This window comes from Hyperolius riggenbachi, chromosome 10 (assembly GCF_040937935.1).
Source record: "Hyperolius riggenbachi isolate aHypRig1 chromosome 10, aHypRig1.pri, whole genome shotgun sequence".
Classification (NCBI taxonomy): domain Eukaryota; kingdom Metazoa; phylum Chordata; class Amphibia; order Anura; family Hyperoliidae; genus Hyperolius; species Hyperolius riggenbachi.
In genome coordinates this window covers 185,370,451-185,396,069 of record NC_090655.1, presented here as the reverse complement: position 1 = coordinate 185,396,069, position 25,619 = coordinate 185,370,451, and the positions used below count along the sequence as shown (strand labels likewise).

Below are 25,619 nucleotides of genomic sequence, written 5' to 3'. Positions count from 1 at the left end.
CAGAAGAGGCTGGCAGTATACAAATCTAAAATAATTATCATTATCATCATCAGCAGAAATGACACTTTCAGCGTTACTTCAAAACATGCATGATTTTATAAACATGCAGGGTTTTATAATGTTCACTGAAGTTTTGACATAAATATTGACATTAAATTTCTTGCACTTATCCAGAACCCACTTCTGATATTAGCGCTTGCATGTAGACTAGTCAAAAATCTGTTGACTTTCCTCCTGAAGGCTCAAAACCATTTACTGTACTTGGCACAATTAATGATGTAATGCTTTCAATTTACCACGAGATGGCAGCATTACACCAATCATTGTGTTCTCATAAAGCATCATTTGTGTTCTATTTCCGAAGTATCAACTTCCTCTTTTCGAGGGAGTCACGTGATAAGGAAAGCCAATGCAGAGCAGCATGAGGAGGGATGAGATGGGTGCAGTGAGTGCTGCTGTCCTTTGTACCGGCACCTGGCAGTGCGGTCATGTACCTCTCTGCAGTCACCCGACAAGTGGTGGCCGGTGTGGCTGTGCTGGGGGCCACATTTGCTGTAGGTGTATACATTGGTGAGTATTCTGCACTGGTTTTTCATTTGCTTGACTTACTGCTTGTCCAGAAAGCTGGTACTGTTCGTTTATCATTAGATAGGCATAGGCAGCCATCTAATATGCTGCTTACTGATTTAGGGTTAGTTACAAGAGCCATATTGTAGCATATGTAATTTTTCCAAATTGTATCAACATATACATCTCTTGGGTATAAAATATAAGTTTACCACTTTTTTGAGCTTTGCATATAATTGATGGAAAATTATTATTATTATTATTATTATTATTATATGAAAATGCAAACTCCAGTACGGTGCTGGAACAGAAATGCTTTTTTAAAATATTTTGTTAGCCTCTTGAAGGGCTCGTTTCCACTATTGCGGTGCGTAATCGCCTGGATTCCACCGCTGATGAAATCGCATGCGGATGCAATTCCCCATGCGTTTTTGCCGCGAATTCGCATGCGATTTCGCATAGGTAAGGGTATATGCGATTTGAACCATGTCACTGCCTGTGTGAATTTACATTGGTACCTATGCGAATTCGCTTGCAAATTCGTGGCAAAAAACGCATGAGGAAACCGCATGCGATTTCCCTATTAAATACATTGCATGCGATTCGCATGCATTCCACTCGCAGGCGAATTCTGCGGCTCTTTTGTGTTTTTTTTTACCGTTGAAAAAACGCACCTCAACAACGCTACAGTGGAAACAGGCCCATCCACTTGCATTACATGTGCGAATCTTCGCGATAGTGGAAACGAGCCCGAAAACTTCCTCACAAATGAGTAGTTTAAGTAGTACAGTATGAATGGGGGAAGAACTTTTAGGATACTTTCACACTGGGGTGTTGCGTTCTAAGCAAAAACAGGATCGCAATGGAGAGGAAGTGTTCTATTGCACGTTATGCGTGCGGTGCAAGGCATACAGGGACTACTGGTTATTTTGAAACATTTTTTTTTTTAATGAAGGCAACTGCTGATTATGTAATTTTTTATTATATAATCTGTTTTATCTCACTTTCAATGGCGAGATACACACCTGAAGGTTTAGTGTGTGGCTGTAATAAGTACAGTACTAGTTCAGTTGCAGAGAGATACTTTCCACAGTAGCAGTCAATCCATTGCGGATTTACAGTAGAAGTGCATACAATAACAATGGAGGACACGTGCAAGGATTTTCAACTGGATATTCTTGTGTCTCTAGGAAAGAGATATTTTATGTACAGGAGGAGAAAATCCCAGAAAATGTTTGATGGTCAGTATGACCCACGTAGAGAATATCTACTCCGCCTGTCCCTCAGAGAGCATCCAGCTGGAAAGAAGTTAAGACAGGTAAGATTGTAAGGCTGGGTTTACACGGATTCAGTTGCTGTCAGCTACAGCGTTGCTCATAATTATTCATACCCCTGGCAAATTTTGACTTAAAGTTACTTTTATTCAACCAGCAAGTCATTTTTTGACAGTAAATGACATAGGTGACTCCCAAAAGATAATAAGACGATGTACAAGAGGCATTATTGTGTGTGTGTGTGTGTGGGGGGGGGGGGGGCACATTTCTCTGCTTTTATTTACATTTGAGCAAAAAGTGTCCAGTCTAAAATTATTCATACCCTTCACAAACTGTCACAGTCTATGGGAAAATCCAAAGTTCTATATCATTCCAAATAGTCCAAGCTGTTCTAAAGCATCCTAATTAACCTGATTAATTGGGAACAGCTGTTTTAACCACTTGCCGACCGCCCACTGCACAGAGGCGGCCGGCAAGTGGATCCCGCAAGGACGGGCGCATGCACAGAGGCGGCGGTCCTTGTACGGGCATGGGCGGAGCGATCGCGTCATTCGTGACGCGATCCTCCGCCCGGGATCGATGGCCGGGGATTTAGCCTCCAGCTCGCCAGCCACTTAGTAGCGCCGGCGGGCAGAGGAAGGAAGAAATCCGCCGATCACAGCGTATAATAGGCTTTGTAATGTATACAAAGCCTATTATACAGGCTGCCTCCTGCCCTGGTGGTCCCAGTGTCCGAGGGACCACCAGGGCAGGCTGCAGCCACCCTAGTCTGCACCAAAGCACACTGCTTCCCCCCCCCCCCCCCCTGCCCCCTGATCGCCCGCAGCACCCCTCAGTGGCCCACCCCCCAGACCACTGTTTGCACCCAATCAACCCCCTAATCACCCATCAATCACTCCCTGTCACTATCTGTCGACACTATTTTTTTTTATTCCCTAAACTGCCCCCTGCTCCCTCCTGATCACCCCCCCCCCACCCCTCAGATTCTCCCCAGATTCCCCCCCCCCCCCCCCGTGTACTGTATGCCTCTATCCCCCCTGATCACCTGTCAATCACCCATCAATCACCCCCTGTCACTGCCACCCATCAATCAGCCCCTAACCTGCCCCTTGCGGGCAATCTGATCACCCACCCACACCAATAGATCGCCCGCAGATCCGACGTCAGATCACCTCCCAAGTGCAGTGTTTACATCTGTTCTCTACCCTAAACACTCACTAATTACCCATCAATCACCCATCAATCACCCCCTATCACTGCTACCCATCAGATTAGACCCCTATCTGCCCCTAGGGCACTCAATCACCCGCCCACACCCTCAGAACGCCCTCAGACCCCAGCCTTGATCACCTCGCCAGTGCATTGCTTGCATCTATTCCCCCCTCTAATCACACTTTGAGACACCCATCAATCACCTCCTGTCACCCCCTAGCACACCTACCCATCAGATCAGGCCCTAATTTGCCCCATGTGGGCTCCTGATCACTCGGCCAAACCCTCAGACCCCCTTCCGATCACCTCCCCAGTGCATTGATTGCATCTATTTTCCCCTCTAACCACCCCCTGAGACACCCAGGGCCGGTTTAAGCAACAATGGGGCCCCAGGGCAAAATTAACCTGGGGGGGCCCCCAACATATACCCCGGAACAAAAATCGGCATTAGGGGACCTTTTTTGCAGCTGATATAGTCAGGGTGTGAAGTCCCAATCGGTCAGAGCTCCACATTCTGGCTACCCCAGCCTGCATGGGGGACAAGGGGTTAAAAAGTTTCAGGAGGGGGGACCCTACATATTTTTATTTTTTTAAAAAAATTCCCACACTCTAAACATAAAAAAAAATTTGGGAAAATAGGAAAAAATGCCAGGGATCTTCATACAGCCATATTGCGGCTGTATAGCGATCCCTGGCCAAAGCACTGCGGCTGCGTATAGACCCCCTGGAAACCGTGTCAGGAAATTTATTGCGCTTTCGTTTGATGCATGTAAAATTACACTACCGTTAGGTTTGCTACTAAAAGTTATATTTACCGCATTTAAAACTATACTTTTTTCCTTCTAAACTTTAAAATCGATTTTCTCAAAAACTATAAGGACTTTTTGAAAAATTGTTTTTTCCTCTTATTCCTAATGATCTCCTTAGCATATCCTGCAAATTTAGAGTTTCTAGCATTTAAGGTGGATTTGCTATTAACCATTAAAGTCGGCAGGTTTTTAAATGTGGGGTTTTTTTCCTTTGAAACTTTAAAATCGATTTTCTCAAAAACTATAAGGCCGTTTTGAAAAATTTTTTTTTTCCTCTTGTAGCCACTGGGGGCCCCTACAAGCCCTGGGGCAGCTGCCTCCTTTGCCTTAATGGTAGCGCCGGCCCTGGAGACACCCATCCATCACCTCCTGTCACCCCCCTAGCACTCCTATCCATCAGATCAGGCCCAATACAACCTGTCATCTAAAAGGCCATCCTGCTTATGACCGGTTCCACAAAATTTGCCCCCTCATAGACCACCTGTCATCAAAATTTGCAGATGCTTATACAGTCATTTTGAGACATTTGGTTTCCAGACTACTCACGGTTTTGGGCCCGTAAAATGCCAGGGCGGTATAGGAACCCCACAAGTGACCCCATTTTAGTAAAAAGACACCCTAAGGTATTCTGTTAGGTGTATGACGAGTTCATAGAAGATTTTATTTTTTGTCAAAAGTTAGCGGAAATTGATTTTTATTGTTTTTTTTTCACAAAGTGTAATTTTTCACTAACTTGTGACAAAAAATAAAATCTTCTATGAACTCGCCATACACCTAACGGAATACCTTGGGGTGTCTTCTTTCTAAAATGGGGTCACTTGTGGGGTTCCTATACTGCCCTGGCATTTTAGGGGCCCTAAACCGTGAGCAGTAGTCTAGAAAACAAATGCCTCCAAATGACCTGTGAATTGGACGTTGGGCCCCTTAGCGCACCTAGGCTGCAAAAAAGTGTCACACATGTGGTACCGCCGTACTCAAGAGAAGTAGTATAATGTGTTTTGGGGTGTATTTTTACACATACCCATGCTGGGTGGGAGAAATCTCTCTGTAAATGGACAATTGTGTGTAAAAAAAAAATCAAACAATTGTCATTTACAGAGATATTTCTCCCACCCAGCATGGGTATGTGTAAAAATACACCCCAAAACACATTATACTACTTCTCCTGAGTACGGCAATACCACATGTGTGACACTTTTTTGCAGCCTAACTGCGCTAAGGGACCCAAAGTCCAATGAGCACCTTTAGGCTTTACAGGGGTGCTTACAATTAGGCACCTCCCAAAATGCCAGGACAGTAAACACACCCCACAAATTACCCCATTTTGGAAAGTAGACACTTAAAGGTATTCAGAGAGGAGCATAGTTACCCAAACCAATCAATATAGGCTGAATGGGTTTTTTTTTATTAAAAACATGTTTGTCCACATTTTTCGTGCTGCATGTATACAGAAATTTTACTTTATTTGAAAAATGTCAGCACAGAAAGTTAAAAAAATCATTTTTTTTTTTACAAAATTCATGTCTTTTTTGAGGAATATAATAAAAAAGTAAAAATCGCAGCAGCAATCAAATAGCACCAAAAGAAAGCTTTATTAGTGACAAGAAAAGGAGCCAAAAATCATTTAGGTGGTAGGTTGTATGAGCGAGCAATAAACCGTGAAAGCTGCAGTGGTCTGAATGGAAAAAAAGGGTCTGGTCCTTAAAGAGACTCTGAAGCGAGAATAAATCTCGCTTCAGAGCTCATAGTTAGCAGGGGCACGTGTGCCCCTGCTAAACCGCCGCAATAGCGCCGCTAAACGGGGGTCCCTTGACCCCCAAACCCCCCACTGCGACACTTGGTCGCTCCTGGAGGCAGGGCTAACGGCTGCAGCCCTGCCTCCAGTCGCGTCTGTCAACGGTGCATCGCCGCCTCTCCCCCGCCCCTCTCAGTGAAGGAAGACTGAGAGGGGCGGGGGAGAGGCGGAGATACGCGCTGACAGACGCGCGTGGGGCAGGGCTGCGGCGGTTAGCCCTGCCCCAACCAGGAAGCGCTCCCCCGCATTACGGAGGGGATTTGGGGGATCAGGGACCCCTGTTAAGCCGCGGGATAGCGGCGGTTTAGCAGGGGCACACATGCCCCTGCTAACTCTGAGGTCTGAAGCGAGATTTATTCTCGCTTCAGACTCTCTTTAAGGGGGGTAAAGCCCACGGTCCTCAAGTGGTTAATCAACTCGGCAGGTAAAAAAAAACAGCAGCTCTCTGCAGTTGGTTTGTGGACAGTCCTTGCTAAGACAAAGGAGCTCAGTGAGGACCTGCGGCTGCGCATTGTGGCTGCTCACAAGTCAAGAAACGGCTACTAGGCCATTTCTAAATGTTTTCAAGTTCCAGTGGCCAGAGTGCAAAGTATTATTTAAAAAATACAAGATGTTCCGCACTGTGGAAAAGACGTGGTCAGAAGCCAAATGTGACACCTGTGCTGGCCTGGAGAATAGTGAGAAAGGTGAAAAAGAATCCAAATAGCACCACCAAGACCATCCTGGTGAAGCTGGGCTCTGCTGGTGGCAGTGTCTCAGGTAGACAATTCAACAGACACTGCACTATGCTGGGTTCCACGGATGCAAACCAACGTGGATGCTACTTTTCCAGATAAGGCACACAAAAACTGGCTTGGCCTTTGCAAATGCTCATCTGGACAAAGAAGAAGACTTCTGGTCTTCTGTGTTATGGTCATATGAAACAAACATTGAATTGTTTGGTCACAGACAGTGATGTTTCCTTCATTTGGCCTAAAAAAGGAGAAGCCTTCAACCAAAAGAAACACCATCCCCCAGTCAAATACGGTGGTGGGAACCTAATGCTTTGGGGGTGTTTTTCAGCCAATGGACCACGGAACCTAATCACAGTAAACGGCACCATGAAAAAAGAGCAATACATGAGGATTCTCAACGACAACATTTCTCTGCAGTCTGCAGAGAAACTTGGCATTGGGCACCAGTGGACATTTCAGCATGACAATGACCCAAAACACACAGCAAAAGTGGTGAAAAAATGGTTAGCAGACAACATTAACGTTTTAGAGAGGCCCAGTCAGAGTACTGACTTGAATCCAATTTAGAATCTGTGGAGGGAACTAAAGATCAGGGTGATGGTAAGAAGACCCTCCAACCTAAAAGATTTGTAGCTCATTGCTAAAGATGAATAGGCAAAATACCCGTGGAGACATGCAAAAAACTGGTCTGCAATTATAGGAACCATTTGATTGCTGTAATGACTAATAAAGGCTTTTCTATTGATTATTGAGAAGGGTATGAATAATTTTTGACTGGGCACTTTTTGCTCAAATGTATATAAAAGCTGAGAAATGTTTTTTCCCCACAATAATGCCTCTTCTATATTGTCTTATTATCTTTTGGGAGTCCCCCATGTCATTTCTCGTCAAAAAAATACTTGCTGGTTGAATAAAAGTAACTTTAAGTCAAAATTTGCCAGGGGTATGAATAATTATGGGCAGCACTGCATAACGCAATGGACAACTGATGAGAAGGAATATTCCATGTTTCAGACCTGTATATGTGTCCGTTTACATGTACGCGATTTTACATAAATATAAACTGACCCATAGGATTTAAAAAAGGGTAAATGTTTTATTATGCACTGAACTCAAAGGAACTGGGCAGGAAGAGAAGCCTGCTGCTGCATTGCTGGCCACAAAGAGTTAAACTATCAGCAGCGGGAGGAGGTAATGCCTAGTACACACTAGCAATTTTGATGGATCAATCATTGGTCAATTTTACCACCTCCATGTAGTATGACCATTTACCTATATAATCTGCATAGAGTTGAAAATCTGTTTGGCCCTCATACTACATGGAGGTGGTAAAATTGACCAATGATTGATCCATCAAAATTGCTAGTGTGTACTAGGCTTAAGTGATGTCAGATAATCAGCTTTGTGCTCAAAAGCAAGTGCTTAATGGTGGTGATTGGGGGAGGAGTTTAGACAGCAGACAGAAAGCTGTACTCCGTCATGCAGCATCCGTCATTGACACAGAGAAAGTGTTGCACACTCAGCCAGCCATGTAATAAAAACTTAATAAAGCATAATCAAATTGAATGCAAGTTCACTTGCAGCACTGTTACTCTGCTGTAGATGAACCATGCAAGTCATACATGGATCCTACCACTACCCACAACAACAATGAAGTCCGGGTGCTATGTGCCCATGCAAGTCCTATCACCGTAGCCTCTTGAGTTCCCTCAGTGACATATACCAAGGACATGGTTACATGACACACTGATGCAGGGTGTTGGCATGGTCAGGAGAAGGGGCTGCTTCCATGCATTACTTTTTTGGCTCTCATACATCAGAATAATGGCATGGCAGGTAAACTTAGATTATATTTGATTATGCATGGGATTTTTTTTGCTATATGCAGGTGGCTTCCATAGATGATTTACATATTGGGTAGTAATGTGAGCAATGGCCTAATGTTCTAAGTTCCCCATCAGGTCTGTCTATTTTGTGATCTGCTGATCTGTAACTTTGAGATGGCATTTCATTGGCTAATTAATCTCTTTGTGAGGTATTTATGGAGAGGGTGAAGGGTTGTACTCTTGTGCCTTGGATGGCAGAAAAATATGGCCTGAGACAGCGTACCACCAGTAGTTTGTTACAACATTATAAGCTATAATGTAAGCTTATAATATTGTAAAAGACTACTGGTGGTACACGGTTTCAGGCAATATTATATACATTAGCATGCAACATTATATGCTATACCTTGAGCTGGTTTCCTACTCCATTTCTGCTATGATTATTGAAATTCAGCTGTTTTGCTATTACTAAAAGATGGAGTTAAAAGAATAAACCTTTTTTCCCCATGGGAACGGTGTTATAAAGTATATCACAAATGTGATTACATCCAATATTTTATTATATCTTTTCGTGGGACAACAATGGAAATATGACACATTAATACAACATAGTCAGTGTACAGCTTGTATAACAGTGTAAATTTGCTGTCCCATCAAAATAACTCAACATACAACCATTAATGTCTAAACCCCTGACAACAAAAGTGAGTACATCTGAAGTGACTTTTCCCTCCCCGGGGTCATGTTACTTGTTACAAGCAGGTAACTTGTATTACAAGCAGGTTTGTTAAATTTGGTGTTCTCGTTCTCATGCTCTCTCACTACAAGTTCAACATGGTACCTCATGCCATGAGAACTCTCTCTGAGGATTTGAAAAAAAACAAAACCGTTCTACATTACGGGGCGGCTACCAGGTAAGGCGTACCAAGACGAGTGTGTCTTGCCTATGGTCAGACATAGTGATGGGGAGTGTCAGGATTTGGGGATGAATGAGTACTGCTGGCATTAGGGAGCTACAGTTAAAGGATACCTGAAGTGAGGGGGATATGGAGGCTGTCATATTTATTTCCTTTTAAGCAATACCAGTTGCCTGGCTTCTTGCCACAGGACAGTATTCCAGCATGATAATGACCCCAAGCACACCTCCAAGCAGAGCCGGGACAACGTCCTCCAGCACCAAAGGCTGAGACACCAAAGTGCGCCACTCCATCCCTCCCACCCCAGCCGTCACACACTGATTGCTATTAGACTAAGAGGCGTCCCAGGGCACACAGATGCACACCTACCTTAAACATATGCATACTAGGGCTGCATGATTTTAGGAAAAAATTAAAATTGCGATTTTTTTTTTTTTTTCACTCAGAAATTGTGATTTAAAAAAAAAAAAAAAATTCACGATTTTCTTCAAATTAAGCTTTAGCACTAAATTCACAATGCCCCGGTATAGTTTAGCCAGGTATGTGCCTCCAGTATAGTTGCCCCAGTATAGGTTAGCTAGGTAGGTGCCTCCAGTATAGATGCCCCATAGGTTAGCTAGGTAGGTAGCCAGTATAGTTGCCCCCAGTATTGGTTAGCTAGGTAGGTGTCCCCAGTATAGGTAGCCACTATAGTTGCCACTAGTAAATGTTAGCTAGGTAGGTGCCACCAGTATAGATTAGCTAGGTATTGGCCTCCAATGTAGGTAGCCAGTATAGTTGCCACTAGTAAATGTTAGCTAGGTAGGTACCGCCAGTATAGTTGCCCCATAGGTTAGCTAGGTAGATGGCTGCCACCAGTATAGGTAGCCAGGCAGCATAGGTGTAGCGGCGGGAGAAGACCGGGCATAGTAACAACTTACCTTCCGGGACAACACCGACAGCTTCTATCTTCTTCCCTCTTCCTCTCCCAGCCATCTATCGCATTAGTACATTAGTGTCAGGTAGCGCTGTTACCAAGGCGACTGATGGAGGAAGTAGAAAGAAACTGCGGGGGATCCCGGAAGGTGAGTTGCGCTACAGTTATACGTGTGGAATGCAGTGGGGTGCGGTGGGACGTGGAAAAATGTACGTTTTAAAAAACCGCTGCCTTCGTGATTATCTAATCGCTGTGCCCCACATCACGATTTTGATTTTAAATCGATATATCGTGCAACCCTAATGCACACAGACGCACACCTACCTTGTACATATGCATTAATCATGCACATCTATCTTATACATATAAAGATTCGTGCACACACTTTTATCTCCCCTGCAGTCTTTACAGCTCCATGTATCGCTACTCATGTTTGATTGTCCTGGAAGTTCCTTCCTCCTCTGAACTCTGAACGCTTAGCACAGAACAGCCAAAAGAGATAAGAGCAGGAGGGGGAATTACATTGGGCACTAGCCTGTTCCATATTTATGGAGCTTTTCTTTTTCAGCTCTCACTTAGTCTGGAGCTTGGTGTCACCACCTCTGCTGGTGATACCTGGGGGTTGAGCCACTAAAGAAAATAGCGCAAGTAACCTCCTATTACTCGCGCTATTTCCACAGCGTGCTTTAAATGTAATGCGGTGCGCGTATAAACAGGAGCGCACGGTATGCTGCGGGTAGTGCAGCATAGCAAACGCTATTACATTAAGCCACCTTCCAGCATATAAGGAGCACTTGTCTCTTCCTGCCCTGAGCCCATGCGGGTCCAATCACTGCAGAGGACGTGATCCCCCGCACTCTGATTGGCCCAGTAGGCTGATTGCCAAGTGACAAGCAGCCTATTGGGCAAATCAAAGTTCGGGGATCACATCCTCTATAGTGATTGGACCCAGGGCCGGATTTGTACTTTTTACCGCCCAAGGCCAATGTCACCAGCCGCTCCCTTTGAGTATAGGTAGCGAGATGACCCTTCCCTCTAGTATAGGTAGCCAGATGACCCCCCCTCCAGAATAGGTAGCCAGATGACCCCACCCCTCTTTCCCTCTAGTATAGGTAGCCTGATGACCCCTTCTCTTCCTCCTCCAGTATAGATAGCCAGATTACTCCGTTAATCCCTTCCTTTCCCACTCCCCCCTTTCAGTACAGCTTGCCTCCACATCGTAGCAGCCATCCGTGTCACTCACTTCTCTGCTCATCTCCATTGCAGAAGCTTCCTCTTCCCCTCCGTCTCCAATGCTGCCAAAGTCAGAAGCCGCCTCTGCCACAATGCCAACGTGCACAGAGAACATGGCAGCTGCAGCAGAGTACTCGAGGTCAGGCGCCCGCCTGATCTCCCTGCATTGCAGCATTTGCAAGCTTGCAAATGCTGCACCAGTTTAGTCTGCTGCTTTGGTGCCCTAGGCCATGGCCTAGGCCTAAATTCGGCCCTGATTGGACCCGCAGGGGCTCAGGGCGGGAGGAGACGAGCGCTCCTTTATATGCTCGAAGGAGGCTTAAAGGATCTCTGTCGCGAAAATCTTAAAATTTAAAATACACGTAAACATATACAAATAATAAGTAAGTTTCTTGCAGAGTAAAATGAACCATAATTACTTTTCTCCTGTGTTGCCGTCACTTACAGTAAGTAGTAGAAATCTGACATTACCGACTGACCCATCTTCTCATGGGGGGTTCTCAGAGTTTTCTTTATTTTTAAAAACACTTAGTGAATGGCAGTTGCTCCGTCCAACTGCCAAAAAAGTGTGCAGGGAGGCTGGCCAGAATCTTTGTATAAATCTTTTTCAGGGAGAGTCTTAATAAAGAATAAAGGCCATGCTGAAAATCCCCCAAGAAGAGATGGACTAACCCAAAACCTGTCAGTAATGTCAGATTTCTACTACCTACTGTAAGTGACAGCAACATACGATAAAAGTAATATATGGCTCATTTTACTCTGGAAGAAATGTACTTCTTATTTGTTGGAATTTTAATGTTTTTTAATATTTTCGCGACAGTTCCTCTTTAAGGTAATAGCAGCATAGCGTGAGTTCCTGTTTCTACGTGCGCTACGCGACCAATAGCATGCACAACATTACATTTAAAGCACGCTGTGGAAATAGCGTAACAGGGGATTACTCGCGCTATTTCCTTTAGTGAAACAACCCCATGGTGTGGTCCGCTGGTCGAATTGTATGCTAGCAGATCTGGGTTTATATGCGTTGGATATGCTACAGGGCCTGCAAGCTATTTAAAAAAAAAAAGTTACATGCTGTGATTTTTTTCGATTAAAAAGCAAATCGTACTGACGATATATTGGAGAAATCAGGTTGGGGGTCTTTGGTAATGTAAATACAGCTATGCTTTAATCAGGCAGATATAAAATACAGTATTATGAATATACGGTGTGTTGGGTTCCACAATAAGCCAGCATGTAGAGTTTTAAACCGTCCAGATTTTAACAAAATAATTCCAATTTACAGCTAATGTGAAATCATATTATTTTGACAGTACAGACTGTCACACTGGTCGGGTGGTGCGTCATTTTACCGCAGGCTAACGCTAGGGCAATTAGTCTATGGGCCATATCACACTACACGCGGCATTGCAGAAGTGGCTAATCTACTGAAAGCGCAAACCTACTTTACTGTGCGACCTCTAGGGCAATGTGCGGTGGACCGAAAGTCCTGTTAGTCTGTGGCGATGCGGGTGTTTTAAAACGACCACCGCAAGTTTTATGCATTGCACATGCGCAGAAGTGTATTTTAGCAATACACTTCTAAGAATGTCATCAATTTGGCCACAGGAAGTGAGCATCACTTCCTGCTTGGCCTGCTGCCAGACAGGGATTACCGCATTCTAACGCGGCAATCCCCAAAGGCTGTTTTTGGCAGTGCGGCCCCATTAATAGTACAGTATATTTCCCATTAATGCCCATTTATAGTACATTAATAGTACAATATATTTCCTGAGATCATTTGATCAGGTTTTTAAATTAGATTTATACAGAAAACTATACGGCATGTGAAGAAAATCGGTGTGAAACAATTCTATGGTGGACTATCCGCCAAGATAAAGTTCCTTAATTAACCTGGAGCATCTTATAATCTGAAAAATACGGTAATTATGGGCGCTATCAATAATTACCGTATTTTTCGGATTCTAAGATGCTCCAAACATCTAGACACACCTAGGTTTGGAGGGCAAAGATCAGGGGGGAAAAAAAACACTAAACCTGGTGCATCTGTAGTGCTGGGGCATCTATGGACCTTTTCCCACTTGTCACTGCTTGCTGGAGTCAGCTATGCTGTGCAGCGCTGCTGCTCCTGCACTCTGCACAGCAGCTTATCACAGCCAGGCTTTCCCCACACTTCTGAAGCTCCCACAGGCAGCCACCAGCAGCACCTGCTCTGCTGGTTGCTTGAGCTGGGGATCAGAGAGGCCGCCATGCTGCTTCCTGCCCCTTTGTCTGCCTCATAGAACAGGCTCCACACATAATCCTGTATTTGCACTGCCCATGTGGATGTTGGGATTGTCAGTGGACGAGAGCACTGTAGCGTGATTGGTGCTGCCCTGCACCAGTCACATTGAAGCACATGATCCCGCACTCCCTCTGATAGGTGCTGACAGCATCTTGGGGGGGGCCTCATGCTGGGCAGCGGGTGGAAAATATATACAGTGATTGGCGCCATCTTGCGCCAATCACATTAAAGCACATGGGTGGACGCATGTCTCTGCTATTGGTAGATGGAGGGCACCAGGACGAACATGGTGACTCAGTTCATGGCTGGCTCGGTAAGGGCTTTGCAGGGCACTCTGCACTGGCCTACATTTGGACTATAAGAAGCACTGACTTTTTCCCCCCACTTTTGGGGGTGAAAAAGTGTGTCTTATAGTCTGAAAAATATGGTACCTTCCAATTACTTATGATCCCACAAATCTGATCGAATTAGCCACTGACTTTTAAGGAACCTGAAGTGAGAGGGATATGGAGGCTGAACTATTTATTTTAAACAATGCAAATTGAAAAATTAGCTACATGCTTGTTTCATGTGTGATCCAGACACTACTGAAGTCAGTATGATCAGCAGGTTGCCTGGCGACTGGTATTCTTTAAAAGGAAATATAGTAGCCTCTACATCCCTCTCACTTCAGGTTCCCTTTAAACTTCGGGTTCCCTTTCTCACTGCTCTAGTTACAGCCTTGTTCCAGATCAGTGATTAAAATTGTATTAAAGGGAACCTAAACTGAGAGGGATATGGATTTTTCCTTTTAAAATAATACCAGTCACCTGACTCTCCTGTTGATCCTGTTTCTCTAATACTGTCAGCCACAGCCCCTGAACAAGCATACAGATAAGGTGCTCTAACTGAGGTCAGACTGGATTAGCTGCATGCCTCTTTCAGGTCTGTGATTCAACCACTACTGCAGCCAAAGAGAGGAGGACTGCCAAGCAACTGGTATTGTTTAAAAGGAAACATCCATATCCCTCTTAGTTAAGGTTCCCTTTAAAGCAGACCTGAGGATACCTACAAAAAATAAAAGTTTCACTTACCTGGGGCTCTGTCAGCCCCCTGCAGCCGTCCTGTGCCCATGCATACCTGGAACGATCTTCCAGTCCCCCGCCGCGGCTTTTGCCAGTCGCCATCCACTGCACCTGCACTGGAGCTCCTGGCGACGGAAGCATGAACAAGGACGTGCGCAGCCAGGGCCGCACAGGCGTAATGGACTTCATCTTGTAAAAAAAGAGGAAGTGAGCCGCGGCGGCGGACCGATGAATTGTTCCTGGATGGCGCAGGCACAGGACTGCTGCAGGGGCTGGTAGAAGCTCCAGGTAAGTGAAACTTTTTTCAGGTCCACTTTAAAGTACGACAGCCAGGAAAGTAGAAATGGCGTCAGCAGTGGCAGCTTCCTCCCATTCTAAATTATTCATGTGGAAGCTATATGACAATGAGGTTTCAGAACCTCTCTCTGCTGAGTTGCATACTTGTTCCAGGAGAGTAGGTGAGTGACTTAGAAACTGTTATTACCATAAGATATGCATTTTTAGAAGAAGTCCATGTTTTCTCTGATGACAGGTTAATCAGGAATACAATATTTATGGTCTGGCTTAGATAAAAAATACTGTTCATTTACATGTATTATACTGAATAAACTATAGTGAAAAGCTTGTAATCCATATCCTGAAACATGTACGGTATGTGATAGAAGGTCACTCCCCATTTAGTGGGGTGAGGAGCTTAGGCCTGACATGCTTCTCCATTAGGGAGGTGCTGTACATTGCCTGCCTGCCATCTGTCCATACTATCTGACACACGGCAGGTAAGCTGTTACTGGAGTACAAAGTACAGGTAGGAAAACTACAGGCATTGCTCTTTGGGAAATGCGAGCAGATAACCTCTTTACTTTGGCTTATCTTGTAATAATATGGAAAACTGACAGTTACCTGTTAATGCGCGTTTTCCTGGTAGATAATGATGTTATCCATAAAGTAACGATGATCTGTGTTTTTCAGCGTCTTTCAGGGATCACGCCCCAGGATATAAGCTGTGATGCTGCCCAGCTGTTAGCAAACCTGGCTAAAATGATTAATTCTAAGAAGATTTTAGATATGGGTAAGAATATATGAAAAATGTCCAGATATATGAAAAAATATGTCCACAATCACATTTACAGAACAGTCACTAAAGGGTGTTTTTATTGTGTTGATTTGAAAAAAAGATGTCCACTTTTCAAATCCCCACATTTATTCATAACACGTTTGTACTTATCTAGGCTTGAATAGTGATGATCACAGGTTCAATATATACCCTAAAGTGGTGATGAGAAGTACTGTATATATCCTAAAATGGTGATCAGAAATACTGAATATACCCTAAAGTGGTGATCACAAGTTCTGTATATACCCTAAAATGGATATCTCAAGTACTGTATGTACCATAGAGTGGTAATCATAAATACTATTTATGCTGTAAAGGGGTGGTCAGTTACGTTATGTACCCTAAAATGGTGATTAGAAGTACTGTATATATGCTAAAGTGGTGATCACAAGTACTGTAAATGCCCTAAAGTGATTATCTCAACTACTACATAGACCCTGAAGTGGTGATTACAAGTACTGTATATCCTAATGTGTGATTAGAAGAAATGTATGTTCCCATATCATCAGAAGAACTCGATATACCCTATAGACCCTAAGATGTAATCAGAAGTACTATATTGATGAGCTGTGAGTTTCCCCATTATTTAAAAAGTTACCAACAGAGCAAAGTATATGGGAATCTATCTAGTTTATTTTCACTTCAGGTTCTGAAAGGTCCAACGTTATCTGAAGACTTAAAAAAACTGGATAATACCCCACATAAATGTTAAGTCTCTCTTAACATCTCTCTCTGCATGAGGGGCATAACAAAACACACTGAATTGAAGAACTCTTCTGGAAGTGTCACCTTAGCCAAGCAGGTGTTACACTATAGGCCAGATAAGAGTAATACTACTGTATATTCTAAGATACACCCCCACTTCCACATTTTAGAGTACACCACCGGGCACACATTTGCCAGTTTATTTCAGAGGAAATTTGCCTTCATGCCAAATAGCTACATGATGAGTTTCAAAGTAGCCACTTAACACAGCCTCCAGCAGACAAGTGTTTAGCTCAATGACCAGCTGCATGTAAATCCCTTAACTACAGCATGGCTTTGCTGTGCCACCACATTCTGTCTGCATTTGCTCACATTTCTTTGTTTTTGTTTTTTTTGCTGCTGTAATCCGCTAGATGCTGTATGCATGCCCTTTGTTCTCTTCATTGGATTATACTATTTTATTTCTTGCATATTGGTCTCAATCTGTTCTTTCATGTACATGAAGTATAGCATAAACCATATATTTTTACACCCTCCTCCGATGGAGAATGTGGTGAAAGAAAATAGGGATGGTCAATAAAATGCAAATAATTTTGAGTTTATGCAGGATTATGCAGTTTGAAAATGGACCAGTCGAATTCCACCTCAGCGAGATTTAATTGGTCCATCTTCAAGCTGCATATATTTGATTACAAAATTTGCTACCCCCATCCCCCCCCATTAACTCTTGTCTTTGCTTTAGAAGTGAAATGGTTTAAAGATTTTGTCCATCAAAATGAGGAGTGGTTTTCTTAGGTCACTCCTTCTGCTCCAACACATAAGGTGGAGGGACATTATGGGGTTAATGCACAACGTTGCGGTAATAGTGCACAGACATGACACAGCAGTATTACCCTTATTTCCAACAGTAAGTACTGCAAGTTACGCTATTAGTGCAAACCCTGGTACTCGAGTAGTGCGACCGTTGCTAATCCTTGTTAGTAACGCGCAGTACCATAGCAGCGGTCATGCTACTCAAGTACCGCAGGTCACGCTAATAGGTCACTGCATTGTCTGTGCATATGACTGCAATGTTGTGCATCAAGTATCGACCCCCATGTGAGAATACCTAGCCAAAGAGACAGTGGATTTCAGCTTAATGACCATAGCTCAGGACTTCAAATAAAGGTCCCCCCATCACTAGACTATCATAGCAATTACACAGTTATCCAACGCTTGCAGAGGCTCTAGACAGGAAACTGTGATTTTTAGCTTTGGCTTGTTTGGTGATCATGTTTGCTTATGGACAGATCAGTCGCTCTCATTAACAGGACTTCTTGCACCACTGCTAAATCATGAAACCTTTTTGTTTCATGTATTCTATTCACAGGTTTTAAAATCACACACATGGTCTATAAGAAATAATGTAAAGGGCACATGAATGTTACAGCCGTAGGTCACACACACTACCACTTTTTTATATTGTTTGTTAAGGTGAATAGGAGACTGCTGTTACTCATACACAATATTTATATGCAGCCATTCCAGATGAATTCCCTTAGGAAGTCAGTCATGTGAGCCAACATTCATAGAATCTGGATGTTGGTGTTCCTCAGCTAGGCAGCAGCTTTCATTTCAGAGTCCGGAATCGCCCACCTATCTCCTCCCTCTACTGCTTACAGATGAAATCATTACAGTAAGCACTGCTGCTACAGAAAATTCTTATCATTATAAAGGTGGCCACACACAATACAATAAAATGAACTGATTATACAGCAATTTGATAAAAACAATCAGATTTTCCAAAAAATCGAAAGCTTTTTTTTTTTTTTTTTTTTTATTCGAGCAAGAAATCTGGTTGGATTTTCCCTTTTTTATTTGATAAATCTTTATCGGGAGTGCTGGATTTTTTGGAACAATTTTTTATGAAAATTAAATGGTGTAGGGTAGATTGTCAGTTTCCTTATATATACTTCCATGCCATTTTCAATAATTTTTTTTCATAATTGGGTAAAAATTGAACACACGTGTGTGTCATATTGGTCATATTTTTTAACCTCCCTGATGATATGAATCTTTCCTGATTTTAGAGTCTATAAGCAGTATGATTTTTTTTCATGTGCTTTTAGACCCTAAAAGCAGGAAAAAGACATACTGCATAGAGATTTGCAGTAGCCCCTGCACAGACTCAACTCTCAGGGATTACTGCTCCAAACAACTTTTTTTTTCTTTAACTCCGAGCCTGACTGGGTTACAGCCAAGGAGGAAAGTTACAATCAGTCAGAAAAATTTATTGCAATTCTTGAAAATATATATTTTAAAAATTGAATGGTGTGTAACCTTAAGACTCTGCAGTAGCTGTAGAGCTGGCTACAAACAGGAGGAGAGGTGAGCTGGGTCAGGTGATCTGTGCTAGCAAGGAAAGGCAGTCTTTTGCTCCTTTAGGCCTGGAACCCACTGAAATACGCAAACGCAAAACGCAACCGCTAACGTTTTGTCTGAGCGGTTTGCAAGCGGATTCATGCGCGTTTTGGGTTGTGTTTTGCAACATTGTATTTTTTTCCCCAGCGGGTGCCTAGCGTTTTGCGTTTTTATCCTGATTGGTCCTGTGAATTATTTTTCATTTTGTTACAGTGTGCTGAACCGCAAAACGCTAGCAGAACCGCTCAGTTTAGGTTTTGCTGAGCGTTTCTGCTAGCGTTTCAATACTTTACATTGAAGCGCTAACGCTCCCAAAATGCTGCATGTCCTGCGTTTGCGTTTCTGGGAAACGCAAACGCTCCTGTGGAAGTTGCCCCATCCATTAACATCAGCTGAGCGTTTTGGCAAAACGCTAGCGTATCGCAGCGCTGCCAAAATGCTCAAAAAAACGCTCTTGTGGGTTCCAGCCCTTAGGGTCCTTTCACACTTAATGCGTTGGTATGCGTTAGTACACGTTGGTAAACTCGGGATGTTTAGCTCTTTTGTAAAATATCATCTAGAATATGGAATACAATTCTGGACACCACATTACAGGAAGGACATTAGAGTTTTAGAGCAGGTGCAGAGATGAGCCACAACATTGATCAGAGGGACGAAAGGTCTCATTTACCAGGAAAGGCTAGATAAACTGGTGTATTTATACATATTAAATCTCTGAAAGCAGTATAAATGCTTTGCAGATTACCTTTTTACCAGTTTTGTGCAAAGGACTTCGGAAAATAATCTACTTATGGAGGAACATAGTTTTTGCCATCTATTAGAAAGGGTTTTTTAAATGTGGAATGTCTTAACACAAGAAGTAGTTATGGCAAATTCTATATTTACATTTAAAGGGGGCTTGGATGCTTTCCTTGCATTGAAGGACTATAATTACTACGTAATTCACTGTGGTGTTGATCCAAGGATTTTATCTGGAGTTCGGAGGCAATGTACACTGTTACAAAAGTAAAAATAATTGAAAGGACTAATGAGACTTTAAAATGCTAATCGCTAATCGCTAATCGCTACACAACCACTGGCAAATTGATTACACTTTCTAAAATCGCTCATGAAATCGCTTACAAACTGCTCATACAAAACCTTAGCGATTTGCGATTAGCGATAACGTTTTGTAGTGGGCTCCAGGCCTTAAGGTTTTTGCATTCCCCTGGATCAGCAGGGATATGTGAGGGTGCAGGCTAGTGCTGTGACATATTTTCTGGTTGAACTTGATGTATAGATGTCTTTTTTTTCTTTTTCAACCTAACTATGAGTCTGATGCATGAATCAACAGGTAAATTGCATACGATTTTACCAGTACTAATAGCAGGGCTAAGTACCAATTAAATTGCCATTTACCACTGCTATGCCCTATATAATAGCAAATGGAACTGTAAGAGCCATCCAGTTAATTGTATTATAGTTATTGCAAAAAAATACAGTCTGGTAATGCAGAAAACTGTGCGCACTGCTAATCAATGTAAATTTACTCTTAGATACTTAAAAACGGGAGGCCAAAAACTTAAATTGATTTTAAGAAAATGTGCAATTACCAAACTAGAATTTATTTTTCTTTGCTAACCATGATACATTTCCTGTTTTTATTACAGGCTGGAGCTACGGCTACAATCCTCTGGTCATGGCACTGGTTTTACCATCTGATGGAAAACTAATAGCAAATGTGAGAGACACAGAGGATGTCACTTGTGCGAGGGAATACTGGAGTGAGGTACCACATAATAGTCCTGGAATGCTTGTTAGAGTTGTTAAACTAACAAAATTGTGTCCATTCTGGGACTGGTTGGGATGATACATAATATATAGAAGGGTGTATATCATATACGGCGTAATAAATGTCACTATGCAATGTGTGTAAAAATGACTAGTGAGTGTACCCATTGCAAAACAGTGTTTACTATGTATAGAATTTTGTATAGTACAGGAGAGTCATTAGAGGAGTCTTTGACATATCTTCTAGTGTGCGAAAAATAATGTACCAGTTGAAACAAGTGCAGTATACAGTAATAATAATTAAGTTGTTTGTCTTTTTTATTTCCGTCTGTCAAAATGAATATAGAGTTTACTTACTGCGTAAGGTATAGTACAGAATTAGTTAGGCCTGTTTTTAATAGTACCTCTCAAGAAACCAGAAACGACATGCTGTATATCTAGCATTTACCCCGTAGGTGGCAGATACAGTAACTGACTACTGTATATAGTACAGTGTTATTTTACAAGCATTACAATATATAATTATCTCCTCAAAGAATATTATGTAGTTTGTCATCAGCCTAATCATGCAGTCCTTCTTGCAATACAAGCTGAGCAGAGCCCAGATAGACATACTGGCGAGTGATCAAGTCTGATTTTTAAAGAACCATTTTTAAAAGTAAGAAAAAATATGTTCCTCTCTTCGGTTCTTTATTTTCATTCTTTAAAGTGAGATTTCACTTGCAGTGCACCCACTGTTGCCTCCATAACAGCAATAAACACATTATCTGCCCTCTACTCGCTGGCAAAATTTGGTACGTGGCCGGCCAAGTGGCCAGACATCAATTCAGCTGCTTTGTTTTTCTGGCAGCAGTATCCTCACTGTGTGTACTGCAGCATGCTAGTATGCTACTCCCACTGGGGCCAGATTGGTACATGAACAATGAACACCTGTGAATATACATCCAGCCCTGGGAAGTGGTATATGTACAGATGCACCTTCCAAATCACTACTGGAGAACCCCATGGCTGCCTGGCTATTGGGCAGGCCGCATAGCAAAGTTTATAGAAAAGTGACTGAGTAAATAGGGGTTTTTTGGAGGCATTTGAGACTGTAATTTCCACTAAAAGTGTCATACCACTTTAACTTTAGTTCCTAGTCTCCTGTTTAGTTTTAGTTTACGTGAGTGTTGACTGGTTATGGAAAAAAAAATATGGTATACATGTTTGTTTGGTCCAGCATATTACCCAGTTTCATTGCTGTGAGGTTGTTTGCCTATAATTTAAGGACAATTGGTCTTGGTAAAGGTGGACTGACAGCTGGAAGAACAAATAATTACAGCCAGGTCCATAAATATTGGGACCTGGCTGTAATTATCGACACAATTCTAACAACATCGAAACAATTCTAACATTTTTGGCTCTTGGCTTTTATGGACAAGTCAATCACCTGACCTGAATCCGATTGAGCATGCATTTCACTTGCTGAAGACAAAACTAAAGCAAAATGCCCCAAGAACAAGCAGGAACTGAAGACAGTTGCAGTAGAGGCCTGGTCGAGCATCACCAGGGATGAAACCCAGCGTCTAGTAATGTCTATGCGTTTCAGACTTCAGGCTGTAATTGACTGCAAAGGATTTGTAACCTAGTATTAAAAAGTTAAAGTTTTATTTATGATTTTCATTCTGTCCATTACTTTAGGTTCCTTAACAAGTGGGAGACACATATGCAAACTGTTGTAATTCCTACACCATTTACCTGATTTGGATGGAAATACCTTTAAAGAGACTCTGTAACATCAAAAACCTCCCCTGGGGGGTACTCACCTCGGGTGGGGGAAGCCTCCGGATCCTAATGAGGCTTCCCACGCCGTCCTCTGTCCCACGGGGGTCTTGCTGCAGCCCTCCGAACAGCCGGCGACAGACTCGACTGTAGATTCAATATTTACCTTTGCTGGCTCCAGCGGGGGCGCTGTGGCTGCTTTCGGCTCGGAAATAGACGGAAATACCCGATCTCCGTCGGGTCCGCTCTACTGCGCAGGCGCCTACTTCGGAGCCGACAGCCGTCAGAGCGCCTGCGCAGGAGACGGGAAGGTAAATATTGACGTCACCGCTGCATGGAGGGCTGCAGCGAGACCCCTGAGGGATGGAGGATGGCGTGGGAAGCCTCATTAGGATCCGGAGGCTTCCCCCACCCGAGGTGAGTACCCCCCAGGGGACGTTTTGATGTTACAGTTCCTCTTTAAATTAAGGCTGACAGTCTGAAGTTAAAGCACATTGGGCTTGATTCACAAAGCGGTGCTAACTGATAGCACGCCTGTGAAAACCCCCTTCGCACGTCTAAACGAGCTTTTCACGCGCAAAACTCTATGCAGGGCGCTCCGCGCGAAGTGCCCATTAAAGCCTATGGGACTTAGCGCGCGCATAGGACAAAACTTTGCGCGCGGTACTTAGTGTGCGATCTGATTCAGAAATTCGGTGCTAACCTACTTAGCACCCTGGTTAGCACATCTAAAGACTTTAGACGTGCTAAGTAGGTTAGCACCGCTTTGTGAATCAAGCCCAATGTGCTTTAACTTCAGACTGTCAGCCTTAATTTAAAGAGGATTTAATTTAAAGAAGTGTTTATTTCATTTCAAATCCATTGTGGTTGTGTATAGAGCCAAAAATGTTAGAATTGTGTCAATGTCCCAATATTTATGGACCTGACTGTATATTGGTTATTTGTTTCCACATATAAAAACTTTATTGAACCTCTGATTTATAAATGACAGGAAAAAAATTTTCAGCACCATATTGACATTTATTATAGCTTAAGTATGGTAGTTTTTTTCCTGTAATCTGATCTAATTGGTGTAAGAAGTTTTGCCGTTCCGTATCAGTAAATTAGCACAGAAATTGCTAACCATTATATTTAGTCAGGATATTGGAAATCACAAAGGTTTTGTTTTCTATTAAGGATAGTTGGTATAGCCATGATGTGGAGCATCTACCAATGCATAACTTAGTAAAGTAAAGACAAAAAAAAAACATGGCTTTAACACACCCCTCATGAATGCAAAAATCATAAAACACTTGTTATAACAAATATTTTTTTGTATATCTTCTGGATGCACATTTGGCTACTGAGGTATAAAAGAATGATTTGTGTAGCTTTTTTTTTTTTTTTTTTTTTTAACGATAAAGCTTTTTTTGAAATTTTACTAGAGGTAATATGCAAACACATTGCAGTAATATTAGGGTAAGTACAAAAGCTCACTTTCTGTTCCTGTTTACTTTGCATCTGTTTTGATAAATCAGCCCCTTCTGATTTAAGAGGGCAATACTGTACTTGTCAATTTATGGTTGAAATAGCTATGATGTACTGTATTTTTTGGACTATAAGACTCACTTTTTCTCCCACAAAAGTGGGGGAAAAAAGTCACTGCGTCTTATAGTCCAAATGCAGGGAGTTCCTGACTTGTGAAGGCCTGCCAATACGAACCTCCAATCCGCCACAATGCCGGGGACTCCCTGTACTGTGCCCATGCAAAGGAGGACACGGGGCCAAACGGGACGCAAAGGGGCATAGAGGAGGACACAAGGGGGACACAGGGAGACACAAGAGGTACAAGGGGGCATGAGGTACAAAGTGGGCATAATCCACAAGATGACCCTTCACCATGGATGCACCAGGTTTCGTATATATTTTTTTTCCTCCTGGTTTTGTCCTCTAAACCTAGGTGTGTCTTATGGTCAGGTGCGTCTTCTAGTCCAAAAAATACGGTAAATGTAAATCCTTTTTGGCATGTCTGGACACACCATCTCTCCTTATCTCCTTGAATAATTTTTATTACACAGAAACCCATTTTTGTAAGTGTGTCACAGCCGTCCATTTACTTTCCATTTAGCTACTTATTTGTGAGTCTGTTCGGAACAGACTTTTAATTCTTCTCATCAATTAGCTCCATTAAGGTCTCTTCTTTCTTCATTGAGTTAATTTAATTCATATGCTGTTTGCTGTTAGAGCTTCAGGCTACAATAACACAAGTATTTGTTTGTATCAGATTAGAGATCATGAGAATTGCTACACCAGAGTTTCGTTGCTGCTTGGTCAATCAATTGATCAGCTACATTAACACTGCAGTTTAATCTCATAACCGCACGTTTTGTTCATCTCCTTTCTTTCTTAGAATTTAGGGCCTTTTTCTACTAGAAGCATTGCTATGCGGAAACCATTCGGCATTGCAACGCAAGGAAACTGCAACCAATTGACGTCAATGGAGTAGTTTCCACTGACGCGAATTTACTTACGCGATGCGACGCAGGGGAAATTATGGATAGCATGCTGCAGTTTTCCCAAGCACTCTTCCGAATCCCCATAGCCGCTGACAGGAAGCCGCATGACGCCACATCCAGTTGTATGGAAGACATCCCGGAAGTACTTGCGATCGCCTCACATCCTAAACACCAGTGGAAACAGGCCCTAAATGTGATGGCTATAATAAAAAGCAACCTCAGGGAACAAATTACAACAAATGCATCGGTTCTTTGTACAGTACTTAGGTTAGAAGCCCCACTAAGTTTACATTTTTGCTCCCTCATTACTGGTCCTTGACACTGACAGATTTCATGGTAAATCCAGGGAGGTCCAAGGAACAGAAAAGCACAGCAGAAAATCTACTAACCCCTTCCCACACTATTCAAAACTACACATAACTTTAGTCGATGGGAGCGATGACTGTCAAAGCTAGGGAGCCTGGGCGGTTGACTTCTGTAGTGTCTCATTTGTAAACCTGGAACAGGTATGCAGCCAGAAGAGTCGCACTTAATTTGCATAGTCTATTTGAGTAAGTGAATTAGGAAGTGTTTGGGTCATAGTATTAACACTAAAGCTAATGATGTATTATTTTAATTAAGGAAATAAAGATATAGCTTCTGTTTCTCTCTCATAAGCCTGTTCTACCAACAGTCACTTAAAATTAACTGAAACAACTTAACCTCCCTAGCGTTCTGGACGAGCTGAGCTCGTCCAGAGACGC

The 25,619-nt window shown here is 42.7% G+C and overlaps 1 protein-coding gene and 1 long non-coding RNA gene across 2 annotated transcripts in view; one reads left to right on the top strand and one right to left on the bottom strand.

Annotated features, from left to right (window-relative positions):
* The first annotated feature begins 424 nt into the window (after positions 1–424).
* COMTD1 (catechol-O-methyltransferase domain containing 1) overlaps positions 425–25,619 on the top strand; it is a 43,257-nt gene continuing 18,062 nt past the window's right edge. Inside the window, exons 1-4 of the mRNA XM_068255394.1 lie at positions 425–570; positions 1,758–1,885; positions 15,601–15,700; positions 20,500–20,618. Of these exons, the coding sequence (XP_068111495.1) occupies positions 489–570; positions 1,758–1,885; positions 15,601–15,700; positions 20,500–20,618 (429 nt within the window). The 5' untranslated portion in view covers positions 425–488. The remainder of the gene's footprint in view (positions 571–1,757; positions 1,886–15,600; positions 15,701–20,499; positions 20,619–25,619) is intronic.
* Positions 1,565–25,619, bottom strand: part of LOC137534065 (uncharacterized) — a 44,531-nt gene continuing 20,476 nt past the window's right edge. The window contains exons 2-3 of the long non-coding RNA XR_011024299.1: positions 15,532–15,679; positions 1,565–1,865 (exon numbers count right to left, since the gene is read on the bottom strand). This is a non-coding gene — a long non-coding RNA (uncharacterized lncRNA). The remainder of the gene's footprint in view (positions 1,866–15,531; positions 15,680–25,619) is intronic.